Below are 20,761 nucleotides of genomic sequence, written 5' to 3' on the forward strand. Positions count from 1 at the left end.
CCCCCCCCTCCCCCCCCACCCCACCCCCAGGTGTAGGTTGGACATTGCTTTTGCCTTCCACTTATTGCAAATTTTAGATAAAAATACCGTATTCCAGGGCAATTCTCAATCAATGCTCGACCTCTTTTTTATTATCGGATCAATTACTGCCAAAACAAATTGCCAAATAGTAGATGGAATATCGGACCACAAAGCTGTACTGCTCACTACTGCAGACGCCGCTTCAGATAAAAACCTAAATATTCATCCCATCGAAACATTTCTCGAGCTTCGTCCTGTGTGATGCAATTATGAAATGACAGATGTCAGGCTTAAAACACGTGCTAATGGCTTGAACGGATTTTTTCATGAACTGCCACACTCTAGTGTTGAAAACTGCAATCTACGCAATTACTGGCCGTAACTAATCTTTGGCGGTGAGACAAGAGCAACATCGGGCAAGCGGCTGAGTGTGACTCGGATATTAGTACGATCTCCCACGACGAGTACAGCTTGGAGTTGACGGTTAAAGGGTTAAATGAATGATTGGTCCTGAGAGGTTGTCGGGAAGAGAAAACTATCTCACAAGCCCCGCGGGTAGCTGTGTGAGAAACAGCCACCTGCCGGGCGCTTAAATGCTGCCCCCACTGCAGCAGGAGTGTTATGAACACTGCCACCGATCGACGAATATAAGCTAGAGAATGACCAATTTTGAATTAAAGGGGGATGTCGGCAGAACCTAGGCGACAGACGAGTGCTTGTGGGGCAGGGATCTTTAATGCTATTGAATTGTTCTCTTAGGGTATATTAAGCGTTATGTGATGGCGAAAGAAATATCATTGTCTCTGCAAAGTGACCCACACAAAAAAAGATGCAGGTCCGCTGAAGGGACCCATTAACGCAATCGCGCCATAACATTAAGGCGGAGATTAAGGGGCAACTGAAGATGTTTTCGAATTCGATGAGTTCAAACGAGCCGAATGTATGAAACTTGCAGGTAAAGCATGCGAAATATTTTTGCGCTAGCATTTGAAATGGCGCCGAAATCTCCGACTAGAGCGGCGTCGGCGTTCAGGCTTCTGTGCAGTGCACAGCGACAGACAGAGGACGCAATGATGACGCCACGTACGGCGGCGCTAAATTTTCTGCGCAGAAGCGGTTGTTTCAAGGAAGAAAACGAATGCCGTCGAAGGTAAAAGGTGACGAAACACTGTTTTGCGGCATCGGAAGATGCACGGCAGCATGTAGACGGATGCAGCGAACACCCGAAATTTCGGCAACAATGACGTCACCACGAGTTTCCCCGCACTCCTCCAACGCAGTGAGCAGAAACCTGAACGTCTTCGCGGTTTTAATCTGTGATTACTTCACCAGTTTAAATGCCAACGCAAAACTACTTTGCATGCTTTGCCTAAAAGCTTTACAGATTCGAATTCTTGAATAACCTCGAATTGTCAAAAAAATTTCACTTTCTCTTTAAGTATCGCCTAAAGTTCTTTATTTCCACCTGCAGGATAACGAGGACAGGCCAGATTTTTACTTAGTGGCCCTGTATTTTACTGGAAATGCTGCACCGCGGTAATTTGCATTTTATAATAATAATAATTGGTTTTGGGGGAAGGAAATGGCGCAGTATCTGTCTCATATATTGGCGGACACCTGAACCGCGCCGTAAGGGAATGGATAGAGGAGGAAGTGAAAGAAGAAAGGGAGAAAGAGGAGCCGTAGTGGAGGGCTCCGGAATAATTTCGACCACCAGGGGATCTTTAACGTGCACTGACATCGCACAGCACACGAGCGTCTTACCGTTATGCCTCCATAAAAACGCAGCCGCTGCGGTCGGGTTCGAACCCGGGAACTCCGGATCAGTAGCCGAGCTCCCTAACCACTGAGCCACCATGCCGGGTAATTTAGAGCGCACACTTTTCAAGACATCGATGGCCTTTACTCTTAACGAGAGGAGCTTACACCTGCGTTGCTATCTACGTTAGGGCTTTAATGCGGACGCAAAGTCACTGACTCACTGATTGACTGACTGAATGCATCTTTTAAGTCAGCCCAAAAACTCACAGGACGGTTACGAATGTGCAACGCGAGGTTCAGTGATAGCTGTTTAGGCGTGTAGTTTTGGGGATATTTGGACAGGCAGGCAGGCAGGCAGGCAGGCGGGCAGGCGGACAGGCGGGCAGGCGGGCAGGCAGGCGGGCAGGGAGGCAGGCACCATTATTCATCATAACTGATATGAAAAATGAATCAGGCCTCCCAAAGCCTCAAGGGCTTGAGTGGCAGCACCTGGCAGACAGCCAACAATTTCATGACACAGATATATAAAAAGGAGCAAAGTGTAGACTTTGTAACAAACCTCTCAAAAAGAAAATCCCAAATTAAGATATGTATAAACATAAGATTTTACATACTGAAAAGAAATTTTAGCTTGAAGTTTATACAATAACGAAACGGAGACGCTTATCGAGCAGGGAGCAGCGTGACGACAAATGGCAGTTTTTTTTTCAGCCTGTATTTCGTTCGTATATCCCGAAGCTAGCGCGACTCCCTCTCGTAATTTGCACTCTATCGCGACAAAGCTGTGCGACAGAGTATAATTGTGTTACAGCACTTCACTCATCCCAGAACAACAACGTGAAAGTCATTTTGAAGGGCACGGTTACTTACATTCGCCGATGACAGCACCAGGCTGTTTCTTTTATCCCACGCAACATAACGGAGATGAGGTGACAATATGTAACGCACAGTACAACACTTGAGCTTGTCGACGAGAGCTTCAGTAGCGAAAGAACGTCTTTTCAAGCTTGTATGCGACGCATAAGTGTTGCAGGACAGTCAAGCACCACGAAATAAACCCCACTTTGAAGCAAGAACTAAGGTCGAAAGAGGCTCCATGCTACGACAAATAAACCGACAATGGCTCCCTAACTGGTGACATTGCATTGGACTTTTGGGTCAGTTGCTCTGCCGTGACCCCTCGCGGGAGGTTTTTTTTGCAGCGACAGCTGTTAGGCGCTCGTCCCTGGCTTGCGCGTCGTCGCCGTCGGTGTAACCGCTGGGTGCGTTAGTGAGATCCACCCGCCACCGATGGCACACCCACTCCAACCAAATGCTCAGACTGCGCAAAAATGGCACACACTATCGACAAGCTACAATCCCAGGTAGCGGAGCTAGCCCGCAAGTGCACTCCTCTCACCACCCCCCACGTTCAACCTACCCCACCGCCTGCGCCCCGGGACGTTGAGACTTTCCCCAAACCACTGCTACCACCAGTGGCGACACCAACTCCCACACCTCGCCAACCGACAACCACCCCCCTCCCCAACACATATGAAGAAATAGAGGGACGTCTCTTGAATAACATAATGAACAACATAAACCCCCTTCTCACAACATTCACCTCCCAGCTCTCAGCCCAAATCGCACAAATAGGCGCGCGCCTGGACGCACATGACGCCCAATTTTTTACCCCACAAGCACTGATAAACACCAAAGCCCCTAGCAGAAAACGTGTTACCAGCTCTGACAACCCTCGAGCAAAAACCTGCCGGTCCGCGACCGCGGCGGTCGCTATGAGTAGCGACAACAAATCTGTCAGGAGCTTTACCAGCCACCAAGATGGCTCCGCTCTCTAAATCAGGCACTCCTGACCGCCTAGAGATCTGGCAATGGAATTGCCGAAGTTTCAGGAGAAAACAAAGCCTCTTGAAACAATACATCAATGTCACCCCCATTCGACCCGATATAATCTGCCTGCAAGAGGTAGGAGCCGACCCGGCGCCGACTCTCCCAGGATATTACACAGTCCACAACGCGAGCTCGCCAAAAGTTGCCACCCTTGTTTCTAAGGACATCACGGTGGTCGAACACTCCTTGAGAGAACAGGAGATCAACTACAACATGATCGAGGTCATTCCCAACAAGAGGGGCCACAAGAGCACCTTCGTTCTGAACGTGTATCGCCCCCCGCGAGCAACCAAGGCCGATTTCTCTGACATACTTCAAGAGGCAGATCAGCTAGCTGTTTCGCATCAGCTTATCGCACTCGGTGACTTTAACGCCCCCCACAGGGAATGGGGCTACAAAACGAACTCGCTTCGTGGTCTGAGCGTGGTACGAGCTCGGGATGCCCTGGGCCTGGAAATACTTACTGATCCTTTAGACCCAACTCGCGAAGGAAACAGCGTCACGCGCGATTCATGCCCTGACCTTACAATCGTCAAGAACATCCATAACGCTACGTGGACAAATCTCGGAGAGAGCTTAGGTAGCGACCACTACATTGTAAGCACGTCGATCACCTCCGCAAACATTCGTCGCACCCTGGGAACAGCAAAAATCACGGACTGGACTAAATACCATGCACAGCCCGTTCCGGAAGACCCCATTCAATCAATCAGTGAATGGAGTGAACAGATTCGGAAAGCGCACAAGGAGGCCACCACCGAAGTACAATGCACACCCGATAATCCGGCGGTCGATCGTCACCTTCTGAAGTTGTGGCAGACCCGACGGACTCTGGTTCGCATTTGGAAACGACAACGCCTCAATCGTCCCTTGCGACTCCGCATATCACAGATCACGGCAGAAGCACAAGAGTATGCACAACACCTCTCTCAACAGAATTGGCAGGAATTTTGCGAGTCACTACGCGGCATGCTGGGGACCTCCCGCACCTGGGCCATCCTCCGCAGCCTCGTCGATCCGCAAACATCGCGGCCTGCCACTAACCGTACACTAAAGAAAATCGCCCATCTGTACCCCGGAGACGACGCGGCCCTCCTCACCGCCCTCAAGACCAAATACATCGGCGCCCCCCATCCTCCCAGCACAATCCCGTACACGGGAGGCCCAAATGAGAGGCTAGACGCCCCCATCACCACTGCCGAGGTTTACGCCGCGGCTCGATCTGCCACACGCAACACGGCAGCTGGCGCGGACAAGATCACAAATGGGATGATTCGAAACCTGGGCAAGTCGCAGATCGAGGTCCTCACTACCTACATAAATGACACCCTATGGGAGGCGGGAGAACTCCCTGCAGAGTGGAAACACTCCGAACTCGTGACTATCCCAAAACCAGGCAAACCACCAAGCCTGGAAGCATTACGACCCATCTCCCTCACCTCTTGCCTGGGCAAACTATACGAGCGCGTTATCCAGATCCGCCTCCAAAACTACATAGAGGACAACAACCTCTTTCCACCCACTATGATCGGCTTCGGAAAAGGTCTTTCTACGCAAGACGCTTTCCTCCTTCTCAAGGAAGAAGTACTCAGTAACATCCCGAGTGGCGGCGAGCACCTAATTATGGCACTTGATCTGAGAGGCGCTTTTGACAACGTTTCTCACGACGCCATCTTGAAAGAGCTCAACGCCCTCGATTGCGGACCCAAGACCTTCAACTACATCAAAAACTTTCTCAGCAACCGCACGGCCACGATTGGCATGGGAGATGTCCGCTCCGGCACAGATTAGACACCCAACAAAGGCACTCCCCAAGGCTCTATCATCTCTCCTCTCCTCTTCAATATAGCTATGATCGGCATGGCAAAAGCACTCGAGGCTATTGAAGGCATCGGCTATACTATCTACGCTGATGATATTACCATCTGGTCCACCTGGGGTTCCCTTGCCGACAAAGAAAACACCCTACAAGAGGCTGTCAATTGCGTAGAAAGACAAGCAGCAAATTGCGGCCTCCGCTGCGCACCCGACAAATCCGAAATTATCCGCATTCAGGGCTATGTCTACAAATATCCCGGCGACATCGAGGTTTACCTCGAAGGCACGAGAATAAAGGAAGTCCCTCTTATCCGCATCCTGGGCCTTTGGCTTCAGAGCGTCAGGAAAGCCAACCACACGTTACAGCGTCTCCGGACAACTTCCCTCCAGATCTCCGGCATGATTCGGCGCATCACTCGCAACCGAAAAGGCATGAGAGAGGAGGATACAATTCGACTGATACAGGCTCTAGTTATGAGCCGCCTGTCATATGGTCTCCCATTCCTACCACTTCTGGGGAATGAGCGAGAAAAAGCAGATGCCATCATCCGTACCGCCTACAAACATGCGTTAGGCCTCCCGATGTACGCGGCCAACTGCCACCTTGAGGACCTGGGACTGACCAACACAATAAAAGAAATTCGAGAAGCCGTCCTAGCATCGCAAAAGGAACTCCTCCTCACCAGCAAAGCTGGAGGCGCAATCTTGGAAAGAGTGGGTTCCCTGGCTGACATACGCGCCGTCCAGGACAACCGAGACCTACCCTCAACTCTGCGAACTCGCGTGTATGTAGCTCCACTCCCGAAGAACATTCACTCGGACTCACAAAAGGGACGACGAAAGGCGCGAGTGGACTATCTGCGCCGCACACATCAACAGGCACAAAATGCTGTATACGTGGACGCAGCCACGTACCCCGATTCAACAAACGCGGTGGCGGTCGTCTTGGACATCAATTTCAAGGAAATCGCCAGCGCCTCCCTACGAAACTGCTCTCCCACAGTAGCAGAAACTGCTGCAATTGTCCTCGCAATCCAGCACGGCGATGCTACGGGAAATGAGTTAAAAATTATTACCGACTCCCAGTCCGCGTGTCGCCTCTTCCTCTCTGGCAGACTTCCACACTCCATCGCTCCTATTCTGACTACCCCACAAGTTCAAAATTCCACATGCAAGCAGCACCAAATAACTTGGACTCCTGGGTACGAGGGGCTCGAGGGAAACGAGGCCGCGGACAGTCTAGCTCGAGGATATACTAACCGAGCGACTAACCTTCCCGGCCTCACCCCTCTCCCCTCTACCTACGGCGAGCGCCTCCTCCTCCTCCGAACACAAAGACAAGTCTATCCCCCACCACACTGTAAGCTAACGGCGGCAGAGGTGAGGGAATGGCGAGAACTACAGACGAACACCTTTCCTAACCTACACAAGTACCACATCATCTTCCCCAACAGATATGACAGCAACTGCCCCTGGTGTGGCGGAATTCCAACAACATATCATGTAACATGGGGCTGCTCCGGTCCCAAGCTCCCCGAACTAGACAAACATCACTCCGAGGAACAGTGGGAGTCTGCCCTGCTCAGCTCTGTCTTGGCGACGCAGGGAAAGCTGATATCCCAAGCAAGAGCAACTGCGGTGGACATTGGAGTCCTTAAATAAGGACTCCACCCAAAATCTGTATTTTCGCCTCTCTGTCCTACCTTTTTGGAATAAATGTTTTCTACTACTACTACTACTACTACCGATGGCATCCATGGTAACGATGGCAACCAAGGTATGGCTATCATTCTGCATGACACCACATAGGATGTGCTAAGGCCTTAATTAATGGTGTCCGTCTGCTTGTGTCTCGTCGTCTGATAGCATCTTATGTCACGGTCAGCCTGGGTGGCATAAGCCTACGGGTGGCTCTGTTTAGAACAGCCGCGTGCCAAAACTGAATGCCTACATAATTATTGCTTAATCTCGCGTTACATAATCATAACCGTCCTGTGATTTTCTTTTTTAATGGAAGGCTGCGTTCGCCGTTTAGAATGCGGGAGGCGAAAGATGCATTAAATATTAACCGTAGCAAAATATAGGCACGTGATTATATATAGCACGATTTTTTACTGCTAAAGCATTAAACAGGATGTTCAGCGCCTAGAAAAATCGTCTAGCGTTTGTCTTTTCGTACGAGAGCAATTTGTATCGCACAAATTCCACCGGTAGCAGAACCTGCCATCCCAGGGTGGTGGCTCAGGAAAAGCAACGTAGATCGCACAAACTCCACCGGTGTCTTCTCTCAGTCCCTCTCTTATCCCTTCCCTTACAGCACGGTTCAGGTGTCCGCGGTGATGTGGACAGATACTGCGCGATTTACAACCCACAAACACCAATTTATTATCGCTATTATTATTATTAACACCTGCCATCTCAGGGTGCTGGCTCGGGAAGAGCAACGCAGATCTCACAAACTCCACCGGTGTCTTCTCTTAGTCCCTCCTCTATCTCTTCCGTTACAGCACGGTTCAGGTGTCTGCCGTGATGTGAGACAGATACTGCGCCATTTCTATCCCCAAACACCAATTTATTATTAATATTATTATTATTATTAGCACCTCCCATCCCAGGATGGTGGCTCAGGAAGAGCAATGTAGATTGCAGAAACTCCACCGGTGTCTCCTCTCAGTCCCTCCTTTATTCCTTCCCTTACAGCACGGTTCAGGTGTCCGCCGTGATGTGAGACAGATACTGCGTCATTTACATCCCTCAAACACCAATTTATTATCATTATTATTATTACCACCCGCCATGCCAGGATGGTGACTCGGGAAAAGCAATGTAGAGCAGAAACTCCACCAGTGTCTTCTTTGTCTCTCCTTTATTCCTTCTCTTACAGCACGGTTCAGGTGTCCGCCGTGATGTGAGACAGATACTGCGCCATTTCCACCCCCAAACACCAATTTATTATAATTATTAATATTAGCACCCGCCATCCCAGGATGGTGGCTCGGGAAGAGCAATGTACATCGCACGAACTCCACCGGTGGCTTCTCTCAGTGCTTCCTCTATCCCTTCCCTTACAGCACGGTTCAGGTGTCCGCCGGGACATGAGACAGATACTGCGCCATTTACATCCCCAAACACCAATTTATTATCATTATTATTATTAGCACCTGCCACCCTAGGGTGGTGGCTCAGGAAGAGCAACGTAGATCGCACAAACTCCACCGGTGTCTTCTCAGTCCCTCTCTAATCCCTTTCCTTACAGTACGGTTCAGGTGTCCGCGGTGATGTGAACAGATACTGCGCCATTTACAACCCCCAAACACCAATTTATTATCACTATTATTATAATTAGCACCTGCCATCTCAGGCTGCTGGCTCGGGAAGAGCAACGCAGATCCCACAAACTCCACCGGAATCGTCTCTTAGTCCCTCCTCTATCCCTTCCCTTACAGCATGGTTCAGGTGTCCGCCGTGATGTGAGACAGATACTGCGCCATTTCCACCCCCAAACACCAATTTATTATCATTATTATTATTAGCACCTCCCATCCTAGGATGGTGGCTCAGGAAGAGCAATGTAGATTGCAGAAACTCCACCGGTGTCTTCTCTCAGTCCCTCCTTTATCCCTTCCCTTACAGCACGGTTCAGGTGTCCGCCGTGATGTGAGACAGATACTGCGCCATTTCCATCCCCAAACACCAATTTATTATCATTATTATTATAAGCACCTGCCATCCCAGGGTGGTGGCTCGGGAAGAGCAATGTAGATCGCACGAACTCTACCGATGGCTTCTCTCAGTCCTTCCTCTATGCCTTCCCTTACAGCACTATTCAGGTGTCCGCCGGGATGTGAGACAGATACTGCGCCATTTCCATGCCCCTAACACCAATTTATTATCATTATTATTATTAGCACCTGCCATCCCGGGGTGCTGCCTCGGGAAGAACAATGTAGATCGCACAAATTCTACCGGTGGCAGCACCCGTCATCACAGTGCAGTGGCGCGACCCGAAGTATACAACAATGTAAAAAACAGAAAAGAAAAGTATCAAAAAAGTCGTTTGAACACGAGAAAAGTCCTTTCACACTATGAGAATGTTTTGAACATTCTCTTTTTCATGTTAGAGCTTTGTATGCTGCCTACCGTCTGTTCCAAACTGGAACGCACAGGGAATTTGTAACAGAAATCTTTATGTGTGAGGAAAATGAGAACGTGTACGCCAGTTCACATCCCTGGAGGAGTATTCACAGATATCTCTGGAACATACATACGCGGATATCCGCTAGCCATCTAATAACTGGATGTTTTATGGACGTGCACCGAATATCGCATGCTTATGTCAGGTTATGTACCTCCATAGGGATGCCTTATGGACAACCCCTCCTAGCACAGCGGATTCGGATCTTACTCGGACGCAGCACGGCTATCCGTGGTTAACCGACATGTAAGAGTCCTCCTAAGTATGTATTATAAACCTTCTAGACCACCGAAAAATGACGCATATATAGGTGCTTTGCGCGTGGTTCCTGTCCTACGGTGAGAGCTTTATCTTTGGCAAGAGAGGACGTGGTAAGAACTGACAAGCACGACGGCCGGTGGTCAAATGAGGGTCCTCATCACCGAAACTCGATATGCACGAAGGATTCGAAACAAATAAGAATTTTTTGTTTTTTTTCTCCCTTCGTCCCTTCTATATACAAAGCAGTTGGGCACTGAATACCCTGCTAAAAAGCCGATGGGAAATGCCGCTCGCGTCTTTCACTCCTTAGCATGCCGTCTTTGACGCTGTTTCCCAAAGTTCAGGCTGTCGAAGTATTCGTTTCACTTGGAGGCCAGTTGCTGTGAGCAGCACCGGCTCCCGAAGCGACCGGCATGGCTTGCTTGGTGTGAGTGCTTCAGTCATTCCCATTGAGTCACCGTGGCGCCGACAGAAATCGCCTGCTCATCTCCTCTTGCAGCACTCTTCGTGTCGACGGCTATTGGACGTGTGACGAACCACTTCATCAAGAACTGCTCAAAGATAATGCTGAAGATCAAGCCTTACCCCCCCGCCTCCCTCGTCGGCAAGGTAGAGTCCGTTTTCACCAAACGAGCGCTGGAGTAGATGCACGTTGTTAGCTGTGCACACTTTCGGGCTTTAGGCATCGATCGTGCTGACGCGAAGCGATATAGCTACATGGACATGCATAGAATTAAGACAAGGATGACGCAGACGACACAAAATGCAAGTTGGCATCTAATCACCAATCACTTTTTTTCGGTCAATAACTGACTGAATTAACAGCTACTCCGAGTTCGTGCCACATGTTTGTGCGGGACAATCTCGGCATACTTTCGGCGGAAGGCTGAATTGTTTCAATACTGCAACGCATATTCCACAACTGTAAACTTAGAAAACCTCGAGAAAGCAGGAAAAAAAGTCGGCAGAGATACTTAAGAATGCTTGCATGTGAAAAAGCGTAAGCCTTCCTGTTCACTTTGTGAACGCAGTCATCACGCCCTGCGGCCTGATGTAACCCGATGGCGCACAGTTGGCAATGCTGCCTCTACATGAGGCTATGTAGCCGCTAACTATTTTATAGTTAGAGCATTACTACTAGTTTTGCTTGTATTTTGTAGTAGTGTTTGAAATGCTGTTTCCGTAGTGTAGCTCTACAGAAAATGTCCCTTTACGCGTACCCATTTAGTACAAGGGCGTTTTCGTGCCCATTCTTCAACCGGGATATCAGCCTTCGAAGCCAGGTTTCTAACCCGTGCATCCTGCCCAATGATGTCACGGAACGCCATAGCCACTGCGCTACCACGAAGGTTAAGTACCATACCATTAAGGGTGCCTTATATGTCGGCAAGGTCCAAAGATCAATAAACTGTAAAGGGTATGACGCGCTAGCGTAATTAATTCACGTATATGCATAATGTCATCCTCTGCATGAATAGATTCCAGCGAGTGCTCACACACATCATGGTGCAGTGGTGCAACGGTTAAGCGATGCGCATCACCCTGCAATGGCAGGTGGTCCCAGCGGTGGGCCTGCTAAGGCCCAGGTTTCTCTTCCTGAACAACCAATCATTAATTTAACTGCCATCCGTCATGGTGGGCTGTTTGCTCACTATCTGGCGGGCAGGTTGTGATGACACTGCAAGACCACGTGACCTAGATGGTCCACCTGCCTCCTATGTTTCCCTCTGGGCACCACCTGCCAGAGTCATGCTGGCGATTTTTTGCTCTCAACGCTAATGCCGACAACGCGGACGCCGGAGTTTCTGCGTAACGGGGTCTTTAATGCTACCGCGCTAATAGGGGAGGGCAGTAAATATAGTGGTACTAGCATCCAATGCCTGACTGCCCGCGAAGGGGGGGGGGTGGTCGAGGGGGGCTGGTAAACTTGCAACAGGACCGAGGGCAATCGTGGAGGAGGACCGGAGGCCACTCCGATAGCGGTGTGATGCGATAGCAGTATGTTCTGCATCCTTTGCGCACGGATGGAAGTTGACGAAGCGTTGAGATTCAAAACACATCGCGACAAACTGGCAGTTATACACGCTGGATGTTCGGCTGCAGCAATGACGTATTGGTCTAATGAAGCAGTCAGCGAAGCTGATCTGTTCACCCCCCCCCCCAACTGCCCGGGTTCGAAACCCACTAGCGGCCATGGAGTGTTTTGCATAGTTGGCCATAAAGCGTGCAGGCAGGTTGAGTATAACCCGGTGGGCAGGTGGCAGGTGGGGCACCTGCCAGAGGCTTCGGACAGACAAACCCCGGCGAAATCCGAAATTGGAGGTTTTGAGTGCTGGTACACTGATAAACATTTAGTGCAGCGAAGATTTTGTTTGCCTTTCCCGTTAGATATTGAGGTGGGACCACCGCTACTTTTCTGAATGCAGTTCGGGCTTTGGTGCTCTTTTGATAAGGCCTCGTAAATTTTCAGGCAAATTTTAGAGAAGCTCCTGTTCTAGAACAGCCTTCGCAGCTTGCTTCAAACTCTACTCTTCGTTGTCGTGATCAATTTCTAGGAAAACAGGAAATGGAGGTGATGTGCGAGAACCGCAGCCCTGCAGGTCTCAATGTTGAAGGTGCTACCACATCCTGTGACGTCATAAGAGTAATTCAAGAGAAATTAGAGGGCGAAAATTCAGAAGGCACTTAAGACTGCTTACGTGCTGTGAAGGCGATATCATTAGTGCGTCATCTTGAGCGTTCGACCTCGACGCAGGTTGCGCAGTGAGAAGTGAAGCGAAGACACGCCTCTGAACGCTGATTCTACAAACGCTGAATCACATAGGTTCGAGTGAAGAACTCGAACGTGTTGGTTGGAATAGCTATCACGAACTAGCCTCTAACCTGGCTAGAAGACGTATGCTATATGCAATGGGAAGCTGTGTGACACCACTCCCAGTGGTGTATGGGGAATGGTTGTGTCACAATTTTGATACGAAAATTGGGGTTTGAAGAAAGGAAATGGCACAGTAACTGTCTCACATCTTCCTGAACACCTCAACTGCGCCTTAACGGATGAGGCTGTAGCGCCCTTCGCACCGCGCTCAGCTCGCAGGCCGTGGCAAGCGGCGCAGGACAGGAAAGAGGAATTTGGGCTAGGCCGCCGCAGCGCGAGCAGCGCAAACAGTTCGAACCCCAACGCTGTCGGAGCTAATTTTTCCTCTCCTTAGCTCCAACAGATTTGACGACCCGGTTTCGAACACGCAACCCCATTCTCCTCCATGGACTCCGCTGGATCTTACGCCCTGCCTACCGGCGGCGACACGCCCCCGAACGCTCAGCCTCTGTGCTTCGATGGCCGCGTTCCAGCTAGTCATCCTGCTGCCATTTTGGCCCAATAACCCCCGCGCCTGGCCCTGCAGGTTGAGGCGCATTTCCAGCTGCGACGTATCACCAGCCAGGAGACCAAGTTCCTCCACCTTGTGTCGCGTCCTTGCCTCCTGACGTCACTGAGGACTTAGTGGACGTCATCAGCTCGCCGGACTGTGCTCGACCCTTCGACACGTTGAAGGCGTTTATCATCGACCGCAAGTCAGCGTCCGAGCGCAGCAAACTCCAGCACCTCCTCAGCTCTGCAGAGCTTGGTGACAGCCGCCCTTCGCAACTCTTCCGTCGCATGCGCCAGCTTCTGGGAGACTCCGCTGCTCAGCACGACCCGCTTCTACGTGAGTTGTTCCTTCAGCGTCTTCCCCAACACATGGTCCCCATCCTCGCAGCTGTGGGTGATGTTTCATTAAACAAGCTCGCTGAACTAGCTGATCCCAGCTTGCCAGTATCGAATGTCGACTTGATGCTCTTGCCAGGCGGCTCGATGTCCTCGCGCCCTTGCCGCGCCGTTCTCCGATTGGGTTCAGGCCACGCCGCCGCTCCCCGGAATACCAACGATCCGATGCGCGGCCAGCCACCTCGCCCTCGGCTGTCTACTGGTACCACCGTATTTTCGGCAGCTTTGCCTGCAAGTGCACACACCCGTGCTCCTGGTCGGAAACGCTGCGACCGGCCACTGATGGCGGCAAGTGGTGCGGCCGGACGGACATGCCGCCTCTTTTACGTCTCGGACAAGATTACTGGCACTCTTTTCCTGGTCGACTCGGGAGCACAAGTCCGCTCCTTAGCGGCCTCTTGGGCAGATCGCCGTCGGAACGAACAGACCTCCCCGCTCCAATCGATCAATAGCTCCCCATTCGTACGTACGGCCCACGGTCCCGGACGCTTAAGCTCGGATTGCGCCGAATGTTTCGCTGGATCTTCATTATCGGGACGTCTCGCAAGCTGTTTTCGGCGCGGAATTCCTCGGTTTTTTCAACCTAGTCGTCGACATGCAAGCTCATCGCCTCATAGACCTCAGCACGCACCCCTTGGCCAACGGCGTACTCTCCACCACTGCTGCGACGGGGCTTCGGGCTCTCGCCCTTTTTCGCCGTATGCGAAAGTTCTGGCTGATTTTTCCAACCTCACAAAGCCGCATACCAGAGAGTCACCTGTGAAGCACTCGATAACTCACCACATCGTGACTTCGGGACCTCCGGTGTTTGCTCGCCCTCCCCGTTTGTCGGGAGCGCGCCTCGCTATCGCTCGCCGTGAGTTCGAACACATGCTGGAACTCGGCATAGTACGCCCTTCCTCCAGCAACTGGGCATCGCCACTTCACATGGTGCCAAAGAAAGATCCGGGCGCCTGGAGACCATGTGGAGATTACCGCGCCCTCAACGCTCACACTTTACCAGACCCCTATCCACTTCCTCACGTGCAGGACTTCACATCAAGTCTGGCTGGGTGCACGAACTTCTCTAAAATTGACTTAATGAAGGCTTATCAAAATCCTGTGGAGCCCGCTGATATTCCGAAGACGGCCATTACCACACCGTTGGGCTTCTTTGAGTATCTGCGGATGCCTTTTGGCTTGCGCAACGCCGCACAGACTTTTCAGCGAGCTATCAACGAGGTTACGCGAAGCCTCGACTTCGTGTTCGCTTACATCGGTGATCTCCTCGTAGCAAGTTCATCCGGTACTGAGCATGAAGCTCATCTGCGCGCCCTCTTCCACCGACTGGATGAATATGGGGTCGTCATCAAACTGAACAAGTGCCTCTTTGGCGTAGCTACAATAGAGTTTTTCGGCCACCTTGTCACTCCACAGGGCATTCGACCTCTCGAAAGCAAAGTCAAAGCCATTCCAGATTTTTCCGCCCCCATGTCACTAAAAAAACTCAGAGAATTCTTGGGCCTCCTTAACTTTCATCACCGCTTTCTCCCGAAGCGCGCCTCTTTCCTGAAGCCTCTGACTGATACTTTGGCTACGAAAAAAGATTCTGCTGCGCCATTTGAGTGGACTGAGGACGCTGCCACTGCATTTGCTGCTGCCAAGAAGGCGCTCGCAGACGCCATTTTGCTCACACATCTAGTTCCTGATGCTCCACTGCGCCTCGTCACCGACACCTCGAGCACTGCCGTCGGCGCAGTTCTCGAGCAGCACGTCTCTAGTTGGCAGCCCCCCGGTTTTTTATCCCAAAAGCTGAAGCCACCTGAGACTAAATACAGCACCTTCGGTCGAGAATTGCTCACTGTGTATCTCGCCATCAAGCACTTTCGCCACTTCCTGGAGGGCCGGGACTTTCACGTCATCACGGACCACAAGCCCTTGACGATTGCCTTCCAAAGGAACCACAGCACCTACACTGCACGCGAGATCCGCCAACTTTGTTTGATCTCCGAGTTTACAGTGGATCTCCGTCACGTCCATGACCCGGAGAATGCTACTGATGATGTGGTTTCCCGTGTTAGTGCCATGGCGTCCGAATCACCAGTGGACATGGAGCTATCGGCTGCACAGCGCCATGATCCAGAGCTGCAACGTCTTCGCTCCTCATCCACGTCCATGTCCTTCGCCGACTGTCCACTGCCGTTTTACTCCCAGTTCATTACGTGCGAGCCATCCACTGGCGGCTCGCGCCCCTACGTATCTTTGGCTTTCCGTCGCACCATTTTTAAAAAACTGCACCGCCTGAGCCAGCCTGGTATTCGTGGTACGCAGAAGCTGATCACGTCTCGTTTCCTTTGGCCAAGCATCAATGCCGACGTCCGCCACTGGGAACGAACCTGCCTTCACTGCCAGCGCGTCAAAGTTATCAGGCATACCGTCACGCCTGCCTCTCCTTTTCGGCCGCTTGACGCACGGTTTTCCCACGTTCACATAGACATTGTTGGACCACTCCCGTTATCACGTGGGGCCTCTTACCAGCTCACCTGTGTGGATCGTTTCACCCGCTGTACCGAGGCGTTGCGCAATGCTGACACTACAGCCGAGACCGTTGCTTCGGCCTTCATGGCCGGCTGGGTCTCTCGTTTCGGCTGCCCGTCTACCGTCACCACAGACCGCGGCCGCCAGTTTCAATCGGCTGTGTTTACTGCTCTTGCCAATATTCTGGGCGTTTGCCACATTCAAACGACCGCCTACCATCCTTCGGCCAATGACATGGTGGAACGTCTGCATCGACAACTGAAGGCTGTCCTTACCACTTATCAGCCAAGGGCACGCTGGTCCGACCACCTTCCCCTCGTTCTCTTGGGCATTCGCTCTGCACTGAAGGCTGACCTCGGCAGCTCTTCTGCTGAGCTAGTCTACGGCGTTCCCCTGCGTCTCCATAGGGAATTCTCTCCTTCCTCCCCTCCGTTAATCCATGATGCTTCCACCTACATCCGAGACCTACGCAACACATTTCGCCACATTACTCCTGTCACCCCTGCAGCCCGTCACCCTCAGTCCGTGTTCGACAACCAGGACCGACCTGGCCTCCTGCACCCATTTCTTCATCCGCCGTGACTACGTCTGTCCACCCCTCACGCCGGCCTACGATGGACCGTGCCGCGTCCTCCATCGTGCGCAGAAGACCTTCACGTTAGACGTCAGCGGCCGTGTAGACGTCATGATTGCTGACCGCCTCAAACCAGCCTACATTGCCACTCCTTTGCCCGGCGGCCCTACACTCGATCTCGCTTCAACTGCGCCACCATTGGGCGCCGCTTCCTCCAAGCACATCCGCTGGGCGAATGGCATGCATGTGATTGTCTGAAATGGCGGTGCTTTCTGTGGTGTGGGCGTCGCACGGCCTCTTGATGACGGCGCCCTAATTTTCTTACCATCGTTAAGGCTTTCTATACCACCTTCGAGTACACACACACTGCAGGGGCTTTTCTCGGAGTGGGACTTGTAGTGCTGAGATTGAGCGTCAGATGTTAAGTATTGCGTTTAGCGATATGTTGAGTAGATGACAGCGACCTCATATATTTTATACTACCAGAGCGCTCTTTTAAATAGTTGTTCGCACATGCTTGTTTTTCGACTTCCTCTCATCTCCAGTCCGCCAATCTAAACTAGCGGCGCCACTGATGACAATCTCCTCGGCGAGCTCGATTCGCAGCAGTCGATGCAAATGGGCCATGCTACATTCCTCCAATCTCGCCAAACTCTCCTTCCTCCTTCCACGGTAAAAATCCTCCCGTTACACATTCCTACATTCTCGCCATAGCCTCTTTCTTCCAAGGCAACTACCGTCCGGGTAGTTCTTGAGGCAGCCACCACCCGGTAGCGCCTTCTTATGCTCTCACCAGATCGTCCTCCTTCCACTGGAACCATGTTGCGGATGGTTCCTGATGTAATCAGCCTCCGGTTACGCCTTTCTACGCTCTTGCCGTACTCTATTGATTCCGTGGTAACCAGTCTCCGGACTATTTCCGTGGGAACGACTCACCAGTTACGCATTCCTCCGCTCCCGTCATGCCACCTCCTTGCAAGGTAAGAATCCTCTTAGTGGTTTCTAAGGCAACGCACCGACCTTTTACGCCAACCAGTCATACATGCTATTAAAATACTATAATTCAATTACTTTTTTCGGCATTTTCTAAAGCAATGAATTACTTTCCTGATCAGTTAATTTGGTAATATAGCGAATTACATTGCGCCAGTAATTTTGCAGCAAACTTGCATTAAATGCACTGCTACTCTTTGTGTGGGCGATCTTTAGTGGGGTGGTGGCGAAAAACTTTATTGATAAGAAGGCCAAAAGCTTCTAGCGCAACCAGTTGGGCGCCTCTGAAAGAGGAATGACACACGGCTAGAACTGCGTAGGACTGTGCTTTCCAGACCAGAGGTCTACTCTATTGGTTCGCTGCCGGCGGGTATTGGATGGTTAGGCACTGGAGTTGTTCGGAATCAGAGAAGTAGCGTGGTCGGGGTTAGAGCAGGAAATAGAAGGCCAGAGACGTGGTTACGTAGAGGAATAAAGCAAAGAACTTCATACAGGGTATGAAGAGAGAGTCACAAATATGAGATCTCCGCATCAATACGCTCGTCCTTGAGGCGCACTAGCTCCAAGGCAACTCAGATTTCTGCAGTTAGTATTCACTGATGGCAGCACTTATTGCACCACCAAGAGGAGGTGAATACTATGCCACTCTACGTGTGTAAATATCACCATGGCACGCAAGTAATACACTCCTGGAACACTTTTTTGGCAGAGCAGCAGATGCCAGGGTGGGTAGGGAGAGAGACGGGCTTTCTCCGCGCCGCGGGATTCGCTTGCCTGAAAATGTTACCCACTGTACACCCTCCCGTGTCCTCTGTGTACGCCAGTTGTCGCTGTCATAATCCCGCCTCATTATGCATTTTTTCTCGCTTTGTACATACTGCCGAATTGACACAGTCGATTTCGCGCGTTTCTGCTTAAAAATATCGTTTCGAGATGGCGCGGTGCGCGTGAAACGCGATTATAAAAAATCGTCAGGGATTTTATTAATTTATTTTTGTTTATTTATTTGTGCTCTTAGTATCTTGGTACAAGAAACTAAAGGGTCCCAGACAAAAGGTGCTTCCTTGCACCTTACTGGGTCCGGGAACCCAGTCAGGTCTCACAACCACATACAAACTGTACCCAGAAGAAACGTCTCTATACAAGATATACAATTCAACTTCTACTCACATACAGAGGAGAAAAAAAGCAAAAGCATACATCGAGAGCATTCGTATACATAAAACATACATATAAAGCAGATAACAAGAAACAAATATCATTATATTAACATTATCGACTTCTTCTTTGGCGGCACAAAGACACCACTCCACATAAAGAATTAGAAGAGAAAAAAATTAAGCCACCTAATAATTGCCTTGAAAATAGCATATTTGATTTCTCGATTAAAAGAGTAAGTACATTACATGAGCCTACAAAATCGTTGGTCAAAGCACCATTAAAAGCAGCTGCTGACGAGTGCGATTCAATTAGTGTCCTAAGATTCTTACTGTTATTCAAAAGCTTAGGTATTAGGTATTTTAGACTTTGTTTCCCACAGTTTGTTGACAGCTTCGGTACTCTGTAATTTATTGTTCTTAGACCAGAGGTATGATCAGTTTTAGTTTGGTTAAACCTATTATAATGCGAAATCATTCGCGAATCGCCAAGGTTAAATTCTGGCAATGAGCAATGACACGGACCAAATTTGGAGGTCGCCATAGTGTCGGGCACGCTCAAATAAGGTTGGATACAGATTTAGTCCGAATCCGACAAGGTCAAATTTTTGGGTAGGCCCCGGCCAAATTTGGAGGTTACCATCCTTTTCGGCGTGGTGAGCTATGGCTAGACATCGATTTTGGTCCAAATTTGCCAAGGTCGAATTTCTGGCCTGGGTGGCCAAATTTGGGTTCCATCATCTGGTTGGGCACACTGGAATAAGGTTGCATGCCAATTTTGGGCCAAATCGGCGGAGGTCAAATTTAGGGGGTGGGCCAAATTTATGGCGGTGGTGGACCAAATTTGGTGCTACCATTGTGTTGTGCACACTCGACAATGGGGGGGTTTCTGTTTCTTCCTTTTCTTTTTATTTTCTGTTTCTTTTTCTAAACTCACACGGTGCACATACAAGGCACGATTTTGCTTGGATCTGACCCACCGGATTAGTGCTTCGGGACTAAAAAAATGGCTGGCGCTCTCGCATTCCTTAGCGCGAAATATTGCGCGGAAGCCTAGTTTTTTCAAGTGGACACTGTTGGGATTCAGGTAGCGTGACTGGGCCGGAGAAGAGACGAGGACGATCGGAGGAAGAAAACTTGGAAAACTTTATACAAGGACTATTTACATTATGTACAAGTACGGGCAATTGAGAGTGCTTCGCAGTAAAGAGAGCTTCTTAGGAGTCGGGAGTCTCTGATACCTCTCAAGAAGGGGGCTCTCTTCTGGCATCAAACCAGCAACTCCTTGAATACTCTTCGTATTCCCCAGATCCCTAGCTGGGGAATACAGTTCGAAGAATGATGTCCAATCACACGATGGCACTGATGGTACCACCCACGGCAGGGCGGTCCTGATGTTTCTTCGCAGCTCGGTCGAGGGAAAGGGAACAGGACTCGGTCACGTCGTCGTCCCCGCGGCTTCCAGGTTGCCGCGCACGTGCGTCCGGAGGGCAGCTGCATGACACAGGAATGCAGGCTGTCTCCCCGCAGGTGTCGAAAGAGCTTGTACTGGTGACCGGAACGCGGAGGCTCGGTCGCAGGTGCGGTACTCGGGCAATTGTTCAAATCCAGCGTGATTGAAGGGGACCACACTGATACCGCACTTCGTCGTGGCGAGGACCGGAACGAATACGCTTATGGTCGTCGCTGGCATTCCAGTTGAACACGTGGGGACGCTATCGTCGCTGCTTCCGGCATTCCTGTTCGAACACGTGGGGACGCTATTGTCGTTCCCTCTGGCAGTCCTGCAGTCACGTCTCCCCCAGAGGGCT

General features: G+C 50.7%; 1 protein-coding gene across 1 annotated transcript in view; it reads left to right on the forward strand.

Moving 5' to 3' along the window:
• The window catches only part of LOC144119265 (uncharacterized), a 59,628-nt gene that overhangs the window by 13,732 nt on the left and 25,135 nt on the right, over positions 1-20,761 (forward strand). Inside the window, exon 2 of the mRNA XM_077651934.1 lies at positions 10,446-10,555. Within this exon, the coding sequence (XP_077508060.1) occupies positions 10,446-10,555 (110 nt within the window). The remainder of the gene's footprint in view (positions 1-10,445; positions 10,556-20,761) is intronic.

This window comes from Amblyomma americanum, chromosome 2 (assembly GCF_052857255.1).
Source record: "Amblyomma americanum isolate KBUSLIRL-KWMA chromosome 2, ASM5285725v1, whole genome shotgun sequence".
NCBI lineage: Eukaryota > Metazoa > Arthropoda > Arachnida > Ixodida > Ixodidae > Amblyomma > Amblyomma americanum.